This window comes from Pan paniscus, chromosome 9, assembly GCF_029289425.2.
Source record: "Pan paniscus chromosome 9, NHGRI_mPanPan1-v2.0_pri, whole genome shotgun sequence".
Lineage (NCBI taxonomy): Eukaryota > Metazoa > Chordata > Mammalia > Primates > Hominidae > Pan > Pan paniscus.
In genome coordinates, this window is record NC_073258.2 from 14783778 (window position 1) to 14801790 (window position 18013).

The following is an 18013-nucleotide window of genomic DNA, read 5'->3' on the forward strand; positions in this document are numbered from 1 at the left end:
TGTGAAATGGGTTTCCTGAATACAGCACACTGATGGGTCTTGACTCTTTATCCAATTTGCCAGTCTGTGTCTTTTAATTGGAGCATTTAGCCCATTTACATTTAAGGTTAATATTGTTATGTGTGAATTTGATCCTGTCATTATGATGTTAGCTGGTTATTTTGCTCGTTAGTTGATGCGGTTTCTTCCTAGCCTGGATGGTCTTTACAATTTGGCATGTTTTTGCAGTGGCTGGTACCAGTTGTTCCTTTCCATATTTAGTGCTTCCTTCAGGAGCTCTTTTAGGGCAGGCCTTGTGGTGACAAAATCTCTCAACATTTGCTTGTCTGTAAAGTATTTTATTTCTCCTTCACTTATGAAGCTTAGTTTGGCTGGATATGAAATTCTGGGTTGAAAATTCTTTTCTTTAAGAATGTTGAATATTGGCCCCTACTCTCTTCTGGCTTGTAGAGTTTCTGTGGAGAGATCAGCTGTAAGTCTGATTGGCCTCCCTTTGTGGGTAACCTGACCTTTCTCTCTGGCTGCCCTTAACATTTTTTCCTTCATTTCAACTTTGGTGAATCTGACAATTATGTGTCTTGGAGTTGCTCTTCTCGAGGAGTATCTTTGTGGCATTCTCTGTATTTCCTGAATCTGAATGTTGGCCTGCCTTGCTAGATTGGGGAAGTTCTCCTGGATAATATCCTGCAGAGTGTTTTCCAACTTGATTCCATTTTCCCCATCACTTTCAGGTACACCAGTCATACGTAGATTTGGTCTTTTCACATAGTCCCATATTTCTTGGAGGCTTTGTTCATTTCTTTTTATTCTTTTTTCTCTAAACTTCTCTTCTCACTTCATTTCATTCATTTCATCTTCCATCACTGATACCCTTTCTTCCAGTTGATCACGTCAGCTACTGAGGCTTGTGCATTTGTCAAGTAGTTCTCGTGCCGTGGTTTTCAGCTCCATCAGGTCCTTTAAGGACTTCTCTGCATTGATTATTCTAGTTAGCCATTCGTCTAATTTTTTTTCAAGGTTTTTAACTTTTTTGCCATTGGTTCGAACTTCCTCCTTTAGCTCATAGTAGTTTGATCTTCTGAAGCCTTCTCTCAACTCATCAAAGTCATTCTCCATCCAGCTTTGTTCCGTTGCTGGTGAGGAGCTGTGTTCCTTTGGATGAGGAGAGGCGCTCTGATTTTTAGAGTTTCTGGTTTTTCTGCTCTGTTTTTTCCCCATCTTTGTGGTTTTATCTACCTTTGGTCTTTGATGATGGTGATGTACAGACGGGTTTTTGGTGTGGCTGTCCTTTCTGTTTGTTAGTTTTCCTTCTAACAGTCAGGACCCTCAGCTGCAGGTCTGTTGGAGTTTGCTGGAGGTCCACTCCAGACCCATTTGCCTGGGTATCAGCAGTGGTGGCTGCAGAACAGCGGATATTGGTGAACCGCAAATGCTGCTGCCTGATCGTTCCTTTGGAAGTTTTGTCTCAGAGGAGTACCCAGCCGTGTGAGGTGTCAGTCTGCCCCTACTGGGGGGTGCCTCCCACTTAGGCTACTCGGGGGTCAGGGACCCACTTGAGGAGGCAGTCTGCCCGTTCTCAGATCTCAAGCTGTGTGCTGGGAGAACCACTACTCTCTTCAAAGCTCATTTGGAAATGCAGAAATCACCCGTCTTCTGCGTCGCTCACGCTGGGAGCTATAGACTGGAGCTGTTCCTATTCAGCCATCTTGGCTCTACCTTCCAGAATATTTTCAATCCACAGTTGGTTGAATCTGAGGATGTAGAACCCTCAGATACAGATGGTCAACTGTGTTTGCAAAAAAAATAACCAAAAAAGAATCAGCATTCTAGAATATTCCCACTCTTACAAATCAGTAAGAAATAGGCAAACAACCCAATATAAATATAGACAAATAACATAAATATTCTCTTCACAGAAGAATACTTAATGTCCAATAAATCTATGAAAAAGACAGGAAAATACAAATAATTCAGACTGCAGTAAGAAACTATTGAAAACTATTAAATTATTAGAACTTTAAAAATCTGATAATACTAAGCATTTGGCAAGGGTGAGGGACAAGGGGCACTCTTATTCAATGCTAATGGGGACACAAATTGTCACAACACTTTGGAAAACAATTTGGCTTTAGGCTGTAAAGTTGAATATATGCATACCCTACAATTTAAGAATTTCATTCCTAATATATACTCCAGAGAAACTCTTACCCACATGGCCAAAAAGACACATACAAGAATGCTCATAACAGCATCACTCATAATAGCAGAACTCTAAGAACAACTCAGATATCCATTAACAGGAAAATGGATAATTTGTGGTATAGTCATACAACCGAATATTATATATATAGCAGTGAAAATGAATCAGTCACACGGATGCATTTTTACAACATAATTTTGAATTTAAAACAAGCAAGCTATGGAAGAATACATACAGTATAATATAATTTCAATAAAGCCCAAAGTCAATAAAAACTAATTTTTTTGTTTCTAAAAAATACACAGATTAAAACAAAACAAAAAGTAATTTAAAAGGGAAAGATTAGAATTTTTGTTTTTCAGCTGCATGCTCTGACTCCCAGAACAGAATTGTGAGCTAGCTACTAGCATCTTGGGCTTGTCAAGACTGAATCAGGCCAGATTCACAGCACAGCTTTCTGGATTATCATCATTCTGTGTAAGGAGCCTGTGGGAGGCAGACATACCCAGAGCTCCACATATGAAGGTTGGTAGAGACTTGAATGAAACAGGTCTATGCATGAGCTCCAGAGTGGAGTGCTGACCAGAGACCAGAGAACAAAAGGCAGGGACCGAAACCCAGCCATTCCAGGGGAGAGGCCCTGCACAGTGCTATTGAGAGTTCCTGCTCCACTTTCTCTAAAGCCCCTTGAAGGCCCCTAGATCATCAGTGAGGATGAAGACTACATCAACAAAATTGGAGCGAACACTGAATTAGGACTTCTCACAGATTCTAAGGAGGTGCAAAATCACATGAAAAGAGATAGATAGTTATGAACCACACGGCAAAACAAGACCCAACTTGGATAAAAAACATACACCAATACATAATCAGAGAAGCCTTCAGCATTACCTACAAAAAAAAATGGTTAAAAACAAACAAAAAAAAGACATGGGTTTAAAGAATAAATAGATCATTTTTTTCTCTACTACTATCCATTCCAAAAAATGTTATTGGCCCGGCGCGGTGGCTCATGCCTCTAATCCCAGCACTTTGGGAGGCCAAGACAGGCAGATCACCTGAGGTCAGGAGTTCAAGACCAGCCTGGCCAACATGGTGAAACCCCATCTCTACTAAAAATATAAAAATTAGCCGAGCATGGTGGCTCATGCCTGTAGTCCCAGCTACTTGGGAGGCTGAGGCAAAAGAATTGCTTGAACCCGGGAGGTGGAGTTTGTGGTGGGCCAAAATTGCACCACTGCACTCTAGCCTGGGCATCAGAGCAAGACTTTGTCTCAAAAAAAGAAAAGAAAAGAAAAAAGTTATTGACCTTTACATGCCAGTCATCGTAGGGTAAGTAGGGACTAAGATTTACCAGCCTTGGTGGTTGGAAGTAACATAGTATGCTTTGCAATTTTGAGAGTACTCTTGGGCAAAAGTGAGTCAATATAAATGACTCTATTAATAAAAAGTCATTTTGTGTTGGGTTTTGATCATTTCACCTCAGCAAGTGGGATACTTACATTTCGCACAGGAAAAGGCATGAGAGAGGACACAGGAGCAATTGAAGAGCCAGTTGACAGTGGACCCAGGCAGAGGGTGAGAGGAAGAAAGGGCTGGAGAACTGGGCCATTCTATTCACAGCCAGAGGCTGCTTGCCTTTTGGCTGCACCATTGCAGCTGCATCCTGGTTCCTAGCTGGTCATAAGAGTCCCAGCCGTGCCCTGTAAGGGCTTTCCATGCACCAGCAGCTATGGGACCAGATGGAGATGTGGATAAGCAAACCATCGCATAGGTACCAGGTGCTTGTGTCTTCCCAAGAAGTGCAGATGATCTACGCAGCCACATGACCTTTTCATTTACATGAGGCCAAAAAAAAATTATTATTTATGAGTTTTTGTTAACTTCACTTTAAGTTACAAAATAAAGTTTAGCCATGTATAATCAAGGCAGGGGTTATACTCTAGCTGAATTCTAAAGGTGAACAGAAAATAATCCATATTGAACTATAGAACTAGACATTGGAAGAAATGGCAAGGTAGGTGTGGTATGGTATAGTTTACTACAGAAATGGCATGGTATAGTTTACTGAGTGTTTACTACGTGCCAAGCACAATGCTTAGCCAAGCACAATGCTAAGCATTTGACATGCGTTAGCTCATTTAATCCAATTTATAAGGTAGGTACTATCATCACCATCCCCATTTTCCACAGGAGGAGACTCAGGCAGAGAGATGTGAGGTTACGTGCCCAAAGTCACATGTTTGTAAGTGGCAGAGCAAGGTCTGATTGACTTCAAAGCCCATGCTTCTTTCGCTTTGCTCTATTGCATTTATAGTGAGGGGCAATGCTGCCTTCGTCAGGACCCACAGGAAGGAATCTTACCGGGAGGGGGCAGGGAGCTGATGGAAATCGTAAAGGAGCCTCTTGGGGCGTGGTTGGAGTGGAGAGCAAGGCAAGGTTGAACTGGGCACAGTCATCCTGAACCCAATACTTTGGGAAGCCAGATTCCCTGGAAACCTGCACTTGATTCCACACCCAAAGATCCCCCAAAGTGCTTTTGACTACTGAAGAAAGGGAGACTGAAAAATAGGCTGGGCGCCATGGCTCACACCTGTAATCCCAGCACTTTGGGAGGCTGAGGTGGGCGGATCACCTGAGGTCAGGAGTTTGAGACCAGCCTGGCCAACATGGTGAAACCCTATCTCTACTAAAAATACAAAACTTAGCCAGGCATGGTGGCAGGTGCTTGTAATCTCAGCTACTCAGGAGGCTGAGGCAGGAGAATTGCTTGAACCCAGGAGGCAGAAGTTGCAGTAAGCCGAGATCATGCCATTGCACTCCAGCCTGGGCAACAAGAGCTTCATCTCATTAAAAAAAAAAAAAAAAAAAAAAACTGTAGCCAATAAAATTAGAAGTTATTCCACTGAAAAAATGATTAAATTGAGTGATTCTGTTCAACCTGTGTTTGTCAAGTACAGTGTCAAGGGGAATCAGTGTGGCAGCACAGGGAACTCTCTAACAGGCCAGATTTTAGGACACATAAGACTGAAAAAATGACATGTAATCCCGGATAAAAGTCTAGCTAGAACGTGTGGGTATAATGCAGCAAAGAGGCTGAATCTGAAAAACAACAACAAAAAATGCTCTAAAGACAGCAAAATAGTGTCTTGAAAGCTGCTTCTTTTGGATCGAGAACAAGGAAGGATAGGCCCAGTGCATGTGGCAGATGGTATAATGTTAGATGACGAGGAAAGGCAGAATTCTTAGCTCTCAGCTTTTCTGTTTTCTCTATCAAGGAAAAACGATCCTTAATCTAGAAACATTAAACAAATATCTAGAAGAGATTGAATCTAGATACGTGGAAAAAATGAGAGAGCTGTAAGGCCAGGTGAAAGATGGAACATAGAACAGTGTCTTGGATGTAGCATTACTCAATCAGAACTTGCTGAATTAAGCCCCTGCTTTTGAAATGTCTTGCACATTGACCGGGCACGATTGGGGACACCTGCAATCCCAGCACTTTGGGAGGCTGAGGCAGGTGGATCGCTTGAGCCCAGGAGTTCAAGACCAGCCTGGGCAACATAGCGAAACCCCATCTCTACTAAAAACACAAAAATTAGTCGGGCATGGTGGCACATACCTGTAATCCCAGCTACTCAGGAGGCTGAGGCAGGAGAATCTCTTGAATCGGGGAGGCAGAGGTTGCAGTGAGCTGAGATCATGCTACTGCACTCCAGCCTGGGTGACAGGGTGAGATTCAGTCTCAAAAAAACAAAACAAAACAAAAAAACAAAAGAAAAGAAATAGCTTATACATATGACCTCAGTCTTTGAAAACTCATGGAGAATTTTGGAACCAAAAGGCTAGAGGTCTTGGAGCACATTTTCTGTTTTTCGTATGGAAAAGAAGCATGAATTATGATCCTTGTCAAAATTCTAGAAACAATTATTATTATTATTATTATTATTATTATTATTATTATTTTGAGATGGAGTTTTGCTCCTGTTGCCCAGGCTGGAGAGCAATGGTGCAACTGGGGTTCACTGCAACCTCCGCCTCCCAGGTTCAAGCGACTCTCCTGTCTCAGCCTCTGAGTAGTTGGGATTACAGGTGCCTACCACTACGCCAAGCTAACTTTTGGTATTTTCAGTAGAGACGGGGTTTCACCATGTTGGCTCAGCTGGTCTTGAACTCCTGACCCCAGATGATCCGCTCACCTCGGCCTCCCAAAGTGCTGGGATTACAGGCTTGAGCCACTGCGCCCGGCCTAGAAATAATTATCAAAGAAATTGTGGACCAGGTGCAGTGGCTCACACCTGTAATCCCAGCATTTTGGGAGGCCAAGGCAGGCAGATCACAAGGCAGGATATGGAGACCATCATGGCTAACACGGTGAAACCCCGTCTGTACTAAAAAAAAGTACAAAAAATTAGCTGGTGTGGTGGCAGGTGCCTGTAGTCCCAGCTACTTGGGAGGCTGAGGCAGGAGAATGGTGTGAACCCGGGAAGCGGAGCTTGCAGTGAGCCGAGATTGCGCCACTGCGCTCCAGCCTGGGCGACAGAGCAAGACGAGAATCCATCTCAAAAGAAAGAAAGAGAGAGAGAGAGAGAGAGAGGGAGGGAGAGAGAGAGAGAGAGAGAATGAGAAATTGTGAGTATTTAGAAAGAATTTAGAGATTACTAGAAACCACTCGTGTTTCGTGAGAAGCTGTGAAAAACAAATGTCATTTCTTTTTCTGGATGGAGTTGCAAGGTTTGTAGTACCAATGAACATGACAGACATTGTGGAGCTTCAGTTCAGGAAATTATTTTGACCTTGGTCATTTCTCTGACAGCCTCATAGACAAGATATAGCAATGTGGGCTGGATGACACCAGTTTGATGCATATAGAGTCGGCTTCATCCAAAGGCTGAGAAAGGTCCCTAATGATGGTCCAGATGGCTGTCTTCCATGTCCAGTTCCATCTGACATTTTGCTTTCTAATATCACATAAATGTACAGGATGCCCATTTATCAATTCTGCAGAAATCTCAGGAGAAATGTATCAGCTGGATAAAATATTCAAAAGATGTCTCCATAACGTGCCAAATAAATAAGGTGATATTTAACAAGATGCATATAAAGTCTTGAATTGGGTTATGAAAAAGATCAGTTGCACAAGTAAAAGATGAAGGTATCAGACTTAACTACCACCATTGTGGAAAGGCCAGAGTTCATTTACTGGTAAATAAGAGCCCCAGTGAAGATGCTGCTAAAAAGACTTCTGCAATCTCTGGGCATAGGATGAAGGTGTGAGAGAGAGGGTCTCTCCATTTTGGGTTGTTTATATAGTGTTTAATTATAGACTATCTTTAAGATATATCTTGGAAAATTAGAGGGTAAACAGAATGGGCATCCTTCCTAGGACAAAATGACAGACGATCTGGAGGCGCTGTGAAAAGAGCAAACTTAGTGAATTGTGAGACGTGTCCTCAAATATCTAAAGGTCTGTCATGTAAAATATACAGTTACTGTTTTCCATCTTCCTCCAGGAAGAAAAACTGGAATCAGTGGTTAGCGGCCAACCCATTGAAGGCCAATAGAAAGAAGTTTTCAGGACTTAAAGTACACAGCCCTGCAGTGGGCTTCCTGGACAGGAGAGAGCTCTTTCATCCCATGGATAATTATAGAGCAGCCACCTGTGAGGGAGGAGCAGAGGGAATTCCTGCACTGGCTCATGGCTGGACCAGATGACCCCGGAGGGTTCTTCTACCATGTGTATTGTATGATTTCAATAGTGACAGTTCCCATTTATTGAGCTTATACTGTGTGCCAGGACTGGGATAAGGGCTTTGTGTGCATAATCCCACTGCAGCTGCATGGCAGATAGAGACTGAGGCTTAGGAAGTCTATGATAATTGCTCAAGCCCACACAATGGGAAGTAGAGGAGTGGCATTTTGATCCCAAGTCTGAGTTTAAAGTGTACATTCTTAACTTCTATGTTCTATGTGATCTCTGGCGTACATACTTCATTCTTTCATCCAATAACAAATGTCCGTGAATGCCTTGTTCTTCCCCTCCTCTCCTTGGCAAACTCTGTCATCCATTTAGACTGAGCGCACCTGCTGTCTCCTCTCTGAGGCTTTCCCTCGCTTTCTCCACACACAATTAATTGCCTGCCTCCTGTGTTCTCACAAGAGGCATGTTGTATTCTATTTGGCTACGTTGGTTTTCCCCAATGGACCATGAGCTCCCAGTTACCTAAAGAGCTGGAACCAGTGTTTACTCGCCCCTGTCCGGCACCACTAACAATGCGTAGAAGATGTTGGCCCTCAATGTTTATAAATTTGCTTGCTCATACATTCCTTCACTCAAGAAGCCTAAGAAAAATTAACACCTTATTTCCCTCCCTCCTCCCTTTCTCACTTTAGTCCTTTACACACAACACTTCACACATCATTCTCCTACTCCACCTCCTTTAATGTCCCTTTGTGTTCTACAGCATGACGTGCAAATGCCTTAGCACTACTCTCTGTGATGAGATCATCAAAAAATGCCAGGCCTCCTTGCCCACCCCTCCATGCCCCTCAGCCCCTCCCAATCTCTGTCTCCACCATCTTCTTCCCCATTGCCTTGTGTTTCCTCAAGTTGTTCCCTCTTCTTGAAAAATGCCCTCTTCCACCTTCATTATTTCCTCTCAAAAGTGTTACCTGTTCTTCCACCCCAGTCCCTCAGAAAGTCCAGCCTCACACCCTGATCAGGAAAATCCTCCCTCCCCTGTGTGCCCACAGTGCTTTTTGTTGCTTTATTGTGATTGTTTTCTAATATTCTATTTTATTCTAGCTATTTGAGTCCCTGTGATCCAAAGAGTATCTAATGATATCCTTTTTGGTAGGCACAATGCCTTACTATCTGCAAATTTCTCATGCAATGTAACATTATATATCACTGTATCTCCAGTACCTAAGGCAATACCAACACATAGGAGGTGTCTGATAGATAGATGTTATTAAGTGAATGGATGAAACAGAAGCCAAGCTCTGCATTCTAGCACCAGTTTCCCCATAAAGTAAATAATTTGGGATATTGCATATACAGTCCACCCTTCTGCATCTGTAAATTGAAAATATTTAGAGAAAAATTAAAATAATACAATAAAAAATAATACAAATAGAAAAACCAATACAATATGGCAAATATTGACATAGCATTTATATCATATTCAGTATTATAAATAATCTAGAAATTATATAAAGTATACTACAGGATGTGTATAGGTTATATGCAAATACAGTCACCTCTTGGTATCTATGTGGGACTGGGTCAGAACTCCTGTGCAGATACTAAAATGTATGAATGCACAAGACCCTGATATAAAATGACATAGCAGGCCAGGCACGGTGGCTCACACCTGTAATCCCAACAATTCGGGAGGCCAAGGCGAGAGGACCATCTGAGGCCAGGAGTTCGAGACCATCCTGGCCAACGTGGTGAAACCCCATCTCTACTAAAAATACAAAACTTAGCTAGGTGTGGTGGCGCACACCTGTAGTCCTAGCTACTCAGGAGGCTGAGGCAGGAGAATCACTTGAACCCGGGAGGCGGAGGTTGCAGTGAGCCAAGATCGTGCCACTGCACTCCAGATTGGGCAACAGAGAAAGACTCTGTCTCAAAAAAAAAAAAAAAGGCATAGTATTTGCATATAACCTATGTACATCTTCCCATATTTTAAAATCATGTCTGGATTACTCACCATACCAAACACAATGCCTACAAATTACTTCATTTGTATGGATTCAGCATAGTACTTGAAGTGCAGCAAATTTGTGTTTTTTGGAACTTTGTGAAATTTTTTTTCTGAATATTTTTGATCCACAGTTGGTTGAATCCACAGTTGAGGAACCCACAGATTGGAAGAGCTGACCATACTATGTCATTATATATAAGGGACTTGAGCACTCATGGATTTTGATATCCAAGAGGGGGTCCTAGAACTAGTCCTCCATAAATACTGAGAGATGACTGTAAATCTTTCTGGGCCCCGGTTTTATTATCAATAACAAGGTGATCCAGGAGACACGGAGAAAAGGGAACTAATTTTTATGGATTTCTTGCTATGTGCAAGGCAATGAACTAGGCATATTATTTATCTTAGACTATTTTAGCAGGAGGGAGGGAGAAATATACATAGCAGTGAAGATTGTGGGTTTAGGATCAGACACCGTTAAGTTCAGGCTCTAGCTCTGCTGCTTACTGTGAACTTGGGCAAGTTTAATCTTTTAAACCTCCATTTCTTCAGCTGTCAAGTGGTGATGATAAGTGTATCTACAGAAAAGTTTGTTATGAGGATTAAATTAGGTGCTGCATATAAGGCACATAGCCCATCAACTGGCATGTAATCACTACAAAATAAACAGCAGCTCATTATTATTGTATTGCCTGTGTGTCTTATTATTCCACTTTAACCAGTGAAGAAGCAGAGGTTCGGAGAAGTTAAGCAACTTGCACAAGGTCACACAAAGCTTCTGTCTGCCTTGTTTTCCCCTCTGTGTATGGGACCCTCCAGGATAAATCCTTCTAGGATGGCCGTGAGCTTTGCCATACAGCTTGTGTTCTCCTTTCAGGGTGAAATATTCGAAAGCCACCTTTTAACATTTTAGTACCTAGATATTTAGTATCTAACATTAAATATCTAAGAAGCAGTGCCAGTTTTCTTGTGATTCTTCTTCTGTTTAATAAAGGTCATAATCTAAGTAATAAGAATATATGGATATAACTTTTCCCCCATGAGACACAAAGCTAATAACTTTTTTATTATTATTATTTGGCTTTGTTCAAAAAATCAAAATGCCAGTCAGCACTCCTCTGTGACCAAATGTGGCACGAGCTTCCCTGCCCCATGGAAGGAGCCACATGCCACCTGGGCACTCAGTAGGCATTTGATCTGGGGGAGAAAAAGAAGAAGGAAATGATGACCAGCAGCTAGGGTTGTCCTTGGTGAAGGATGTGATGCATACACATATATAAGTTTTACAAAGAATATACGAGTAGGCGGGGGAGGGTCGTTTGTGGTGGGATGTTATCGTGGTTATGTGACAATTGGAACTGGAGTAGTCATGCCCTAAGTGTCCAAGAAGACCCCCCCCCGCGCACGTACCCACAGCATGCACAGGTGGATTTTATTTGTCATACCCATAACCTGGAGGCACCTACAGGGTGTCAGGGAGCTGCTGCCTGCAGAGCCCTTGTCACTACAAACATAACCTGCTAAAGTGGCTCAAAGCAGTTTGATCATGGGGAGAGAAATGCCAATCTAACCCATTTGCTGTTGATTTCTTAAGCAGATTCAGGCACACAGGATGAAGCACAGCTTTTGCAGGAATGGTTTAAGCTGGTTCTGGAGAAGAATAAATTAATGCGATATGAGTCGGAGCTCCTAATCATGTAAGTAAGGCAACACAGATACCAGCGAGTCCTAAAAGCAAAGGGGCAAAGGGGGGTGGCTTACCCTCCTAGGCCGAAGTCTCAGGACTTTTTCTCCTTGTGCATACAGAATAGTGATTGAGGCAAATTGATATTTTATGTCTTGCATATCATGCTGGCATTAGTGCAAAGAATCTTTAGCTGTCTGTTCTTTCTCTCTGCAGAGTCCTGTGGCTAAAATAGGTTTTGGGTAATGGGTCTGGAGCTGAAGGTCATTTGGATAAGGCATTTTCAATCCATCCCTGTTCCCTGGGTCCATCTTAAAAGAGGGATCACACACCTGCAATGGGAAGGCTGTGTCTGGCCTCTGAGTGTAAATCTTGGGAAGGACTCAGTGACATACGCCTGACCACTTCCTGTGGCTTTAAGCGAATGAAGGACTGAGATCTGTCTGGCTGTCCTCTCTGAATGCAGTTGCAGCCTCATTGGGAGACCAAAAAGTGGAGATGGATGTCACCACACTCTGAAAAAGCTGAAGGTCACTATACCTGTCATCATTCTAGAGGGAAAAAAGTAACATTTAGTATCAATTGAAGTGCCATAAGTTGTGCTGGGTGCTTCCATTTATGCTGTCTCGTTTCATTTTTGCCCCAACCCCAGGAAGTAATTTTAAGGGCTTTTGAAGGGGTGTAATAAATACTATCACTCTTCCCTGCCTGGGTTCTGAGCCAGGTGAGAAATAAGACAACCAAGTCAATAGAGGGAACATCAAAATATTATCTTTATTACCAATAATGGCTTATATGATAATGGCTTGTACCTGGCTAAGTATGACAGCCCAGATTAGCTTGCTACCTTTATTCGTTTCCTAGGCTGCAATAACAAATTGCCACAGACTGGATGGCTTACAACAGAAATTTATTCTCTCACTGTCTGGAAGCCAGAAGTTCAAAATCAAGGTGTTGGGGGAGCTGTGTTTCCTGCAGAAACACAAGGAAGGACCTGTCCTTGCCCTTTCCACTTTTCCTGGCTCCAGGCTTTCCTGAGTTTGTGGCTGCATCACTCTAGTCTCTGCCTCTGTCTTCACACAGCCTTCCCTGTGTGTCTGTGTCTTCTCTTCTGCTCTTATAAAGACACTTGGGTCATTGGGTTTAGGACCCACTGAGATAATCCAGAATGTTCTTATCTTAAGATCCTTAACTTAATTGCATCTGCAAAGACCCTTTACAAATAAGGTCACATTCAGTTTCCATGGGTTAGGACATGGACATATATTTTAGGGAGTCACCATTCAACCCACTACACTAACCAACCCCAGAATTAGACATATACCTACCTAATCACAAAAGGTAGTAGACTCACCTGCTCCTTAGGGGCAAGGCTGTTATCCTAGACCAGTGGGGTTCAGCCAGGGGCAATAACCTCAGAGGATATTTGGCAATGTCTGAAGACATTTTTGTTGTCACATCTAGGGGCAGGGGTGCTACTGATATCCAGTGAGCAGAGGCCAAGGATGCTACTAAACATCCTACAAAGTACAAGACAGTCCCTTCCTCCCACCAAAAAATAATTATTTGGCCTAAAATGTCAAAAGTGTCAGGGTTAAGAAACCTTGCCCTAGAACTATGGCAAGGCTTATTGAGAACACATGTTTGCTGAAGACTGGATGAGCCTGGGAGAGAAAGAGAGGAGTGAGTTGAGCTCACATAGTCTATTTTTCCCAAATTTACCTCCCCTGGGGTGAGAGTGAGGAAGGGTAGGGTTGGGAGAGGTGGCCCGGAGTTACATTCATTGAGTTCCATTGACATGGAAGGTAATGCCAGGAATTGGGAAGAAGGGGGGTCATCTCTAGTGATGATTTGTTTTATTATAACTTTTTTTTTTTTTTTTTGAGACAGAGTCTCGCTCTTTCACCCTGGCTGGAGTGCAGTGGCGTGATCTCGGCTCACTGCAGCCTCCACCTCCTGGGTTCAAGTGATTCTTCTGCCTCAGCCTCCCAAGAAGCTGGGACTACAGGTGCACACCACACCCAGCTAATTTTTGTATTTTTAGTAGAGACAGGGTTTCACCATGTTGACCAGGCTGGTCTCGAACTCCTGACTTCAAGTGATCCACCCACCTCGGCCTCCCAAAGTGCTGGAATTACAGGCCTGAGCCACCATGCCCAGCCTTATTACAACTTTTTAAGTTGATGCATATACTGAGATTCAGGGCAACTAAGTAATTTGTCCACTCTACCTGACTACAAAGCCCTTTTTATATAGCTACTGTGTCTGCATTGAGGCCAGGTATGAATGATAAATTGTAAAAATGTAAAAATTATTTTAAAAGTATAAAAAATTTATCAAGCAAATTCTATGCACCAGGGACTATGCTGGGTTCTGTGGAAATAAAGATGGATAAGGTCATAGACTCTATCTTCTAGGATCTTGTGGTTTTAAGGGAAACACATAGGCACGTGCATAGCACAGTAGTGATAAGAAAACTCAGAAGAGCTCCATGGCGATAGAAGGGTCTGCCTGAGAGTCAGGGAGGCATGGCTGCTGCCTGTGTCCCATAACTGCAGCTTCCCCGGTCAACGCGCTGTAGGAAGGACTTTCCTCTCCAAAGGAGGGTAAATAGGAAAACTTTGGTATGTGAACTAGACAAAGGCTAGTAGGAGCTCTGCTAAAGCATGGGTTTTAGTTTGGGGAAAGCCCTGAATGAGCATGGAGAAATGTCTTATTGGTATCTTGATTCAAGGCTTTTGGGAACCGGATGCCAAGACACTTCAAAGAACAAGAGGTCTATTGGGGAAAATGACTATGAAGGGAGAGGGAGCAGGAGGAAGTGAGAAGTCTTCAGACTCCACTGCAGTTCTGATGCCTGTAAAAGGAGAGTGGGGAGGGAGAAGAATTGGGCAGGAGGAGCCCCAGATGCAGCGCAGCTCTGAGAAAGTCTTGGCCAGGCCAATGGGAACATCAGTGCAAAGACTGCCCATCGAGGAATTCCATGCAGGCAGGAACGGGGCAACTGCAGCACCTCGTCTCTGCCCGGTCTGCATGACATGGAAGTGGATTTTGCAGCAGCAGTGAGCTCATTATGCTTCTCCCAGAAAGTTCTCTTAAAGGAAGATCTGACCGGTCCGTCTCCATTGGCTACCACAGTGGGCCACAAGAAGTTCAGGGTTGATAACAAGAAGCAGGGACCTTGGCCCACGTAGTAGCAGATGTAGTAAAAATAACGCCAGTAACTGGGTATAACAAAGTGACCCCAGCACCTATAGGGGTGATGTGTGATACACATGCAGATGGCAGGTGGAGGCTGGAAGAGGAGGCCCCACCAGGTCAAACCCAGGAACCTAGTCTCGGCCCTCACCCTCTTCAAGTCTCTGTTGCAGTGAACACCTTTGACCTTTCTCTTTTCTCTCAAAACATCCCTTGCTTGTCTCTGTGATGGTGCACTTCTTGTTTTGTTCTTCCAACCTTTGGATGGCTTCTTCCCTGGCTTCCTTTTTTGTTTGGCTTCTAAATGTAGGTATTTCTAGGCTTCTGTCTTCAAACTGTTTCTTTATCTATAGCCTTCCTTTTAGGGATCACACAACTTCAACTCTCACCTCTGACCACTGCCACATCTGTGTGTGGTCCTCCTTTCTTCTGAGAACTCCAGAGTGGCATTTGGGAGCCTCCACATTACCACATGGGCTAGCCTGTGGGGAGCTCACACACCCACGGTGATATCAGTGGGGCATCCCCTGGCATGGAAAACTTAAGTTCCATGTAACCTTCACTGAGGACTCACCTCATTTCTTGACTTTGCTGCTCCTCTCAGTAGAAATGTTGAGCCCCCAGCACTCAAGCCTGACCACCCCAAAGCATCACTGACTCTTTCCACCTCTCCTACAGCCAGCTGGAGAGTTGCCTGAGTTTTAAGTCCCCCACCCCACCCACACAAAATGTCTCACTTTTGTTTCCTCTATTTGGTTTTCTCATGTACCACAATCAGAGACTTGGGCATCATTGGAGTTAATGCTCTAAGTCAAGTTACTCCTAAAAGAGAGAAAAGCTTTTGATTGTCATTGCTTCTCCCGGGCCTATGCTAGTCATTTCTTCACTATTCTCCTCACCCCCACCCCATCCCTAAAGGGTGGTCTGGATGGCCTTCCAAAGCCTACTGAGAGCACATTGCAGCCTTCAGCTGCTCCCCCTGGTCTCTTGAGTTCAGTGTATCTCAGCAATCTTTCCATGTACCTTCAGAGATCCCAGCAGCAGCAGAACCTTCAGTTTAAAGACAGGCTAAGGCTGGGTGCAGTGGCTCATGCCTGTAATCCCAGCACTTTGGGAGGCCAAGGAGGGCGGGTCACCTGAGGTCAGCAGTTCGAGACCAGCCTGGCCAACAGGGTGAAACCCTGTCTCTACTAAAAAGACAAAAATTAGCCCAGTGGCAGATGCCTGTAATCCCAACTACTCAGGAGGCTGAGGCAGGAAAATCGCTTGAACCTGGGAGGTGGAGGTTGCAGTGAGCCAATACCGTGCCACTGCAGTCCAGCCTGGGTGACAAGAGCAAACTCTGTCTCCAAAAAAAAAAAAAAAAAAAAAAAAAAAAAAAAAATTAGCCAGGTGTGGTGGTGCACGCCTGTAATCCCAGCTACTTGGGAGGCTGAGGCAGAAGAATCACTTGAACCTGGGGGGCGAAGGTTGCAGGGAGCTGGTGCCACTGCACTCCAGCCCAGACGACAGGGTAAGACTCGGTCTCAAAAAAATAATAATTACAATAAAAAATAAAGATAGGCTAAAACTCTAGTCTTAATAAGGAAAAAAGAATGCTGTAGCTACTCTCAATGGGCTTATTCATCAATGTTTCCTCACAAATCTATAGTATTTATAAAATTTGAACATTTTCTCACCCAGGGCCCAGGAACTGGAATTAGAAGATCATCAAAGCAGACTGGAGCAGAAACTGAGAGAGAAAATTCTCAAGGAGGGTGAGTATGCTTGGGCCTTTGTTCAGAACTTCCCCCTAGAAAGGCTCCTGAGCAGCGTGTGCCACAAATCCCAGAGTGGGGCGCTTTTCCTGCCTGCCAGCCTGCAAGTCAGAGGAAAGTACAAAGCCAGCCTGCCTCCCACCAGCAGCACCACAAGCCCCATTTAGCCTCATTCACTTGGGCTGTGAGGGCAGTGCTTTCCCCCATCCCAAGTGGCAGTAGGAACAAAGTCCTATGTTCACTTATTCATTCACGTATCCACCCATTCATTTAACACACATTTACTAGGAACTGTGGTCCTGGTTTATGATGAAGAGCAAGCCCTGCCCTCTAGGAGTTTGTGGGCTCACTGGGGAGACTAACACCCCCAGTTCCGTAATGCTAGTTCAGTGAGATGAAGGCCACATCAGAAGGGCTTTGGGATCCCAGAGAAAGGCGGGCCTAGTGCTGCCAGGCACTAGAGCTGGTAAAGGAAACGTTCCCTCCCAGCGTGGGCAGGGCCAGGGCATCACACATGAGAAAACGATTCCACCAGGAAGCAAGGAGAGTAGAGATAAACTCAACTGACACAGTATACTGCTGTATGCATTTATTAGTTCCTGCCAGAAAGGCATATTCACTCTGTTTTGCACCTGTGTGTTTGCAGTGCCAGATCCATGCATGACCTTCCCATATTCAGACCTAGATCTAAAAGAACAACTTAAAGAATGTCTATACCTCAGGGATCTAATACTGCACCTACCTTATGAGGTTGCCCAGTATAGGGCAAGTGCTGAGCAAATGTTAGGCATTATTATCACTGATTTGTATTTAGGTATTTTCGTGCCCAATTTACAAATTAGAAAACTGAGTCTCAGAGAATTTAAATCCCATGCTCAAGGTGAATGGTAGGGCTAAGATTTAGGAACAGATCACAGATCAGGGTCTCCTGTTCTTTCCCATATGGCAGTAATTTGCAGACTGTTTCTTTATAGCAACAGAATTCTAACAAAATCCTTATGCAGCAGCTCTGTACAGACTAAAGTGGTATAAATCATTTTTTATATGTCAGAGGGGCTCAGATGGGTCCATCCATGACAAGCCTAAACTGAGAGAGGATTTTTTTCATTTTTCTGTGCTGTTTATTAAATGAATAGTAATCCTGGAATATACCTAACTTAATAAACCATAGGTTCTAACTGATATCTGATTTATATATCAGATTTGAAAAGTTTAATTTGTTCTGTTTCAGGATACTAAATAAATACCACCAAAGACTATTTGCCACCTTTGATTCTTTTTAAAAAAAATTCTTACTAAGAAGTGAAGGTCATAGGTTTTTCTCAACCCTGTCAGATGTATCCAAAAAATATAGTTTCTTTATTCTGTCTGTACCTGAGCTCATCTTCTGCCTACGCATCCTCCCACTGATTAGCAAGAAAAAAAAAATAGGAACTCTTTACCCCTCCATGGTAAACTTAATCTG

The 18013-nt window shown here is 43.5% G+C and overlaps 1 protein-coding gene across 1 annotated transcript in view; it reads left to right on the forward strand.

Annotated features, from left to right (window-relative positions):
- MICAL2 (microtubule associated monooxygenase, calponin and LIM domain containing 2) overlaps positions 1–18013 on the forward strand; it is a 270478-nt gene that overhangs the window by 246649 nt on the left and 5816 nt on the right. The window contains exons 35-36 of the mRNA XM_055094134.3: positions 11507–11606; positions 16475–16548. Of these exons, the coding sequence (XP_054950109.2) occupies positions 11507–11606; positions 16475–16548 (174 nt within the window). The remainder of the gene's footprint in view (positions 1–11506; positions 11607–16474; positions 16549–18013) is intronic.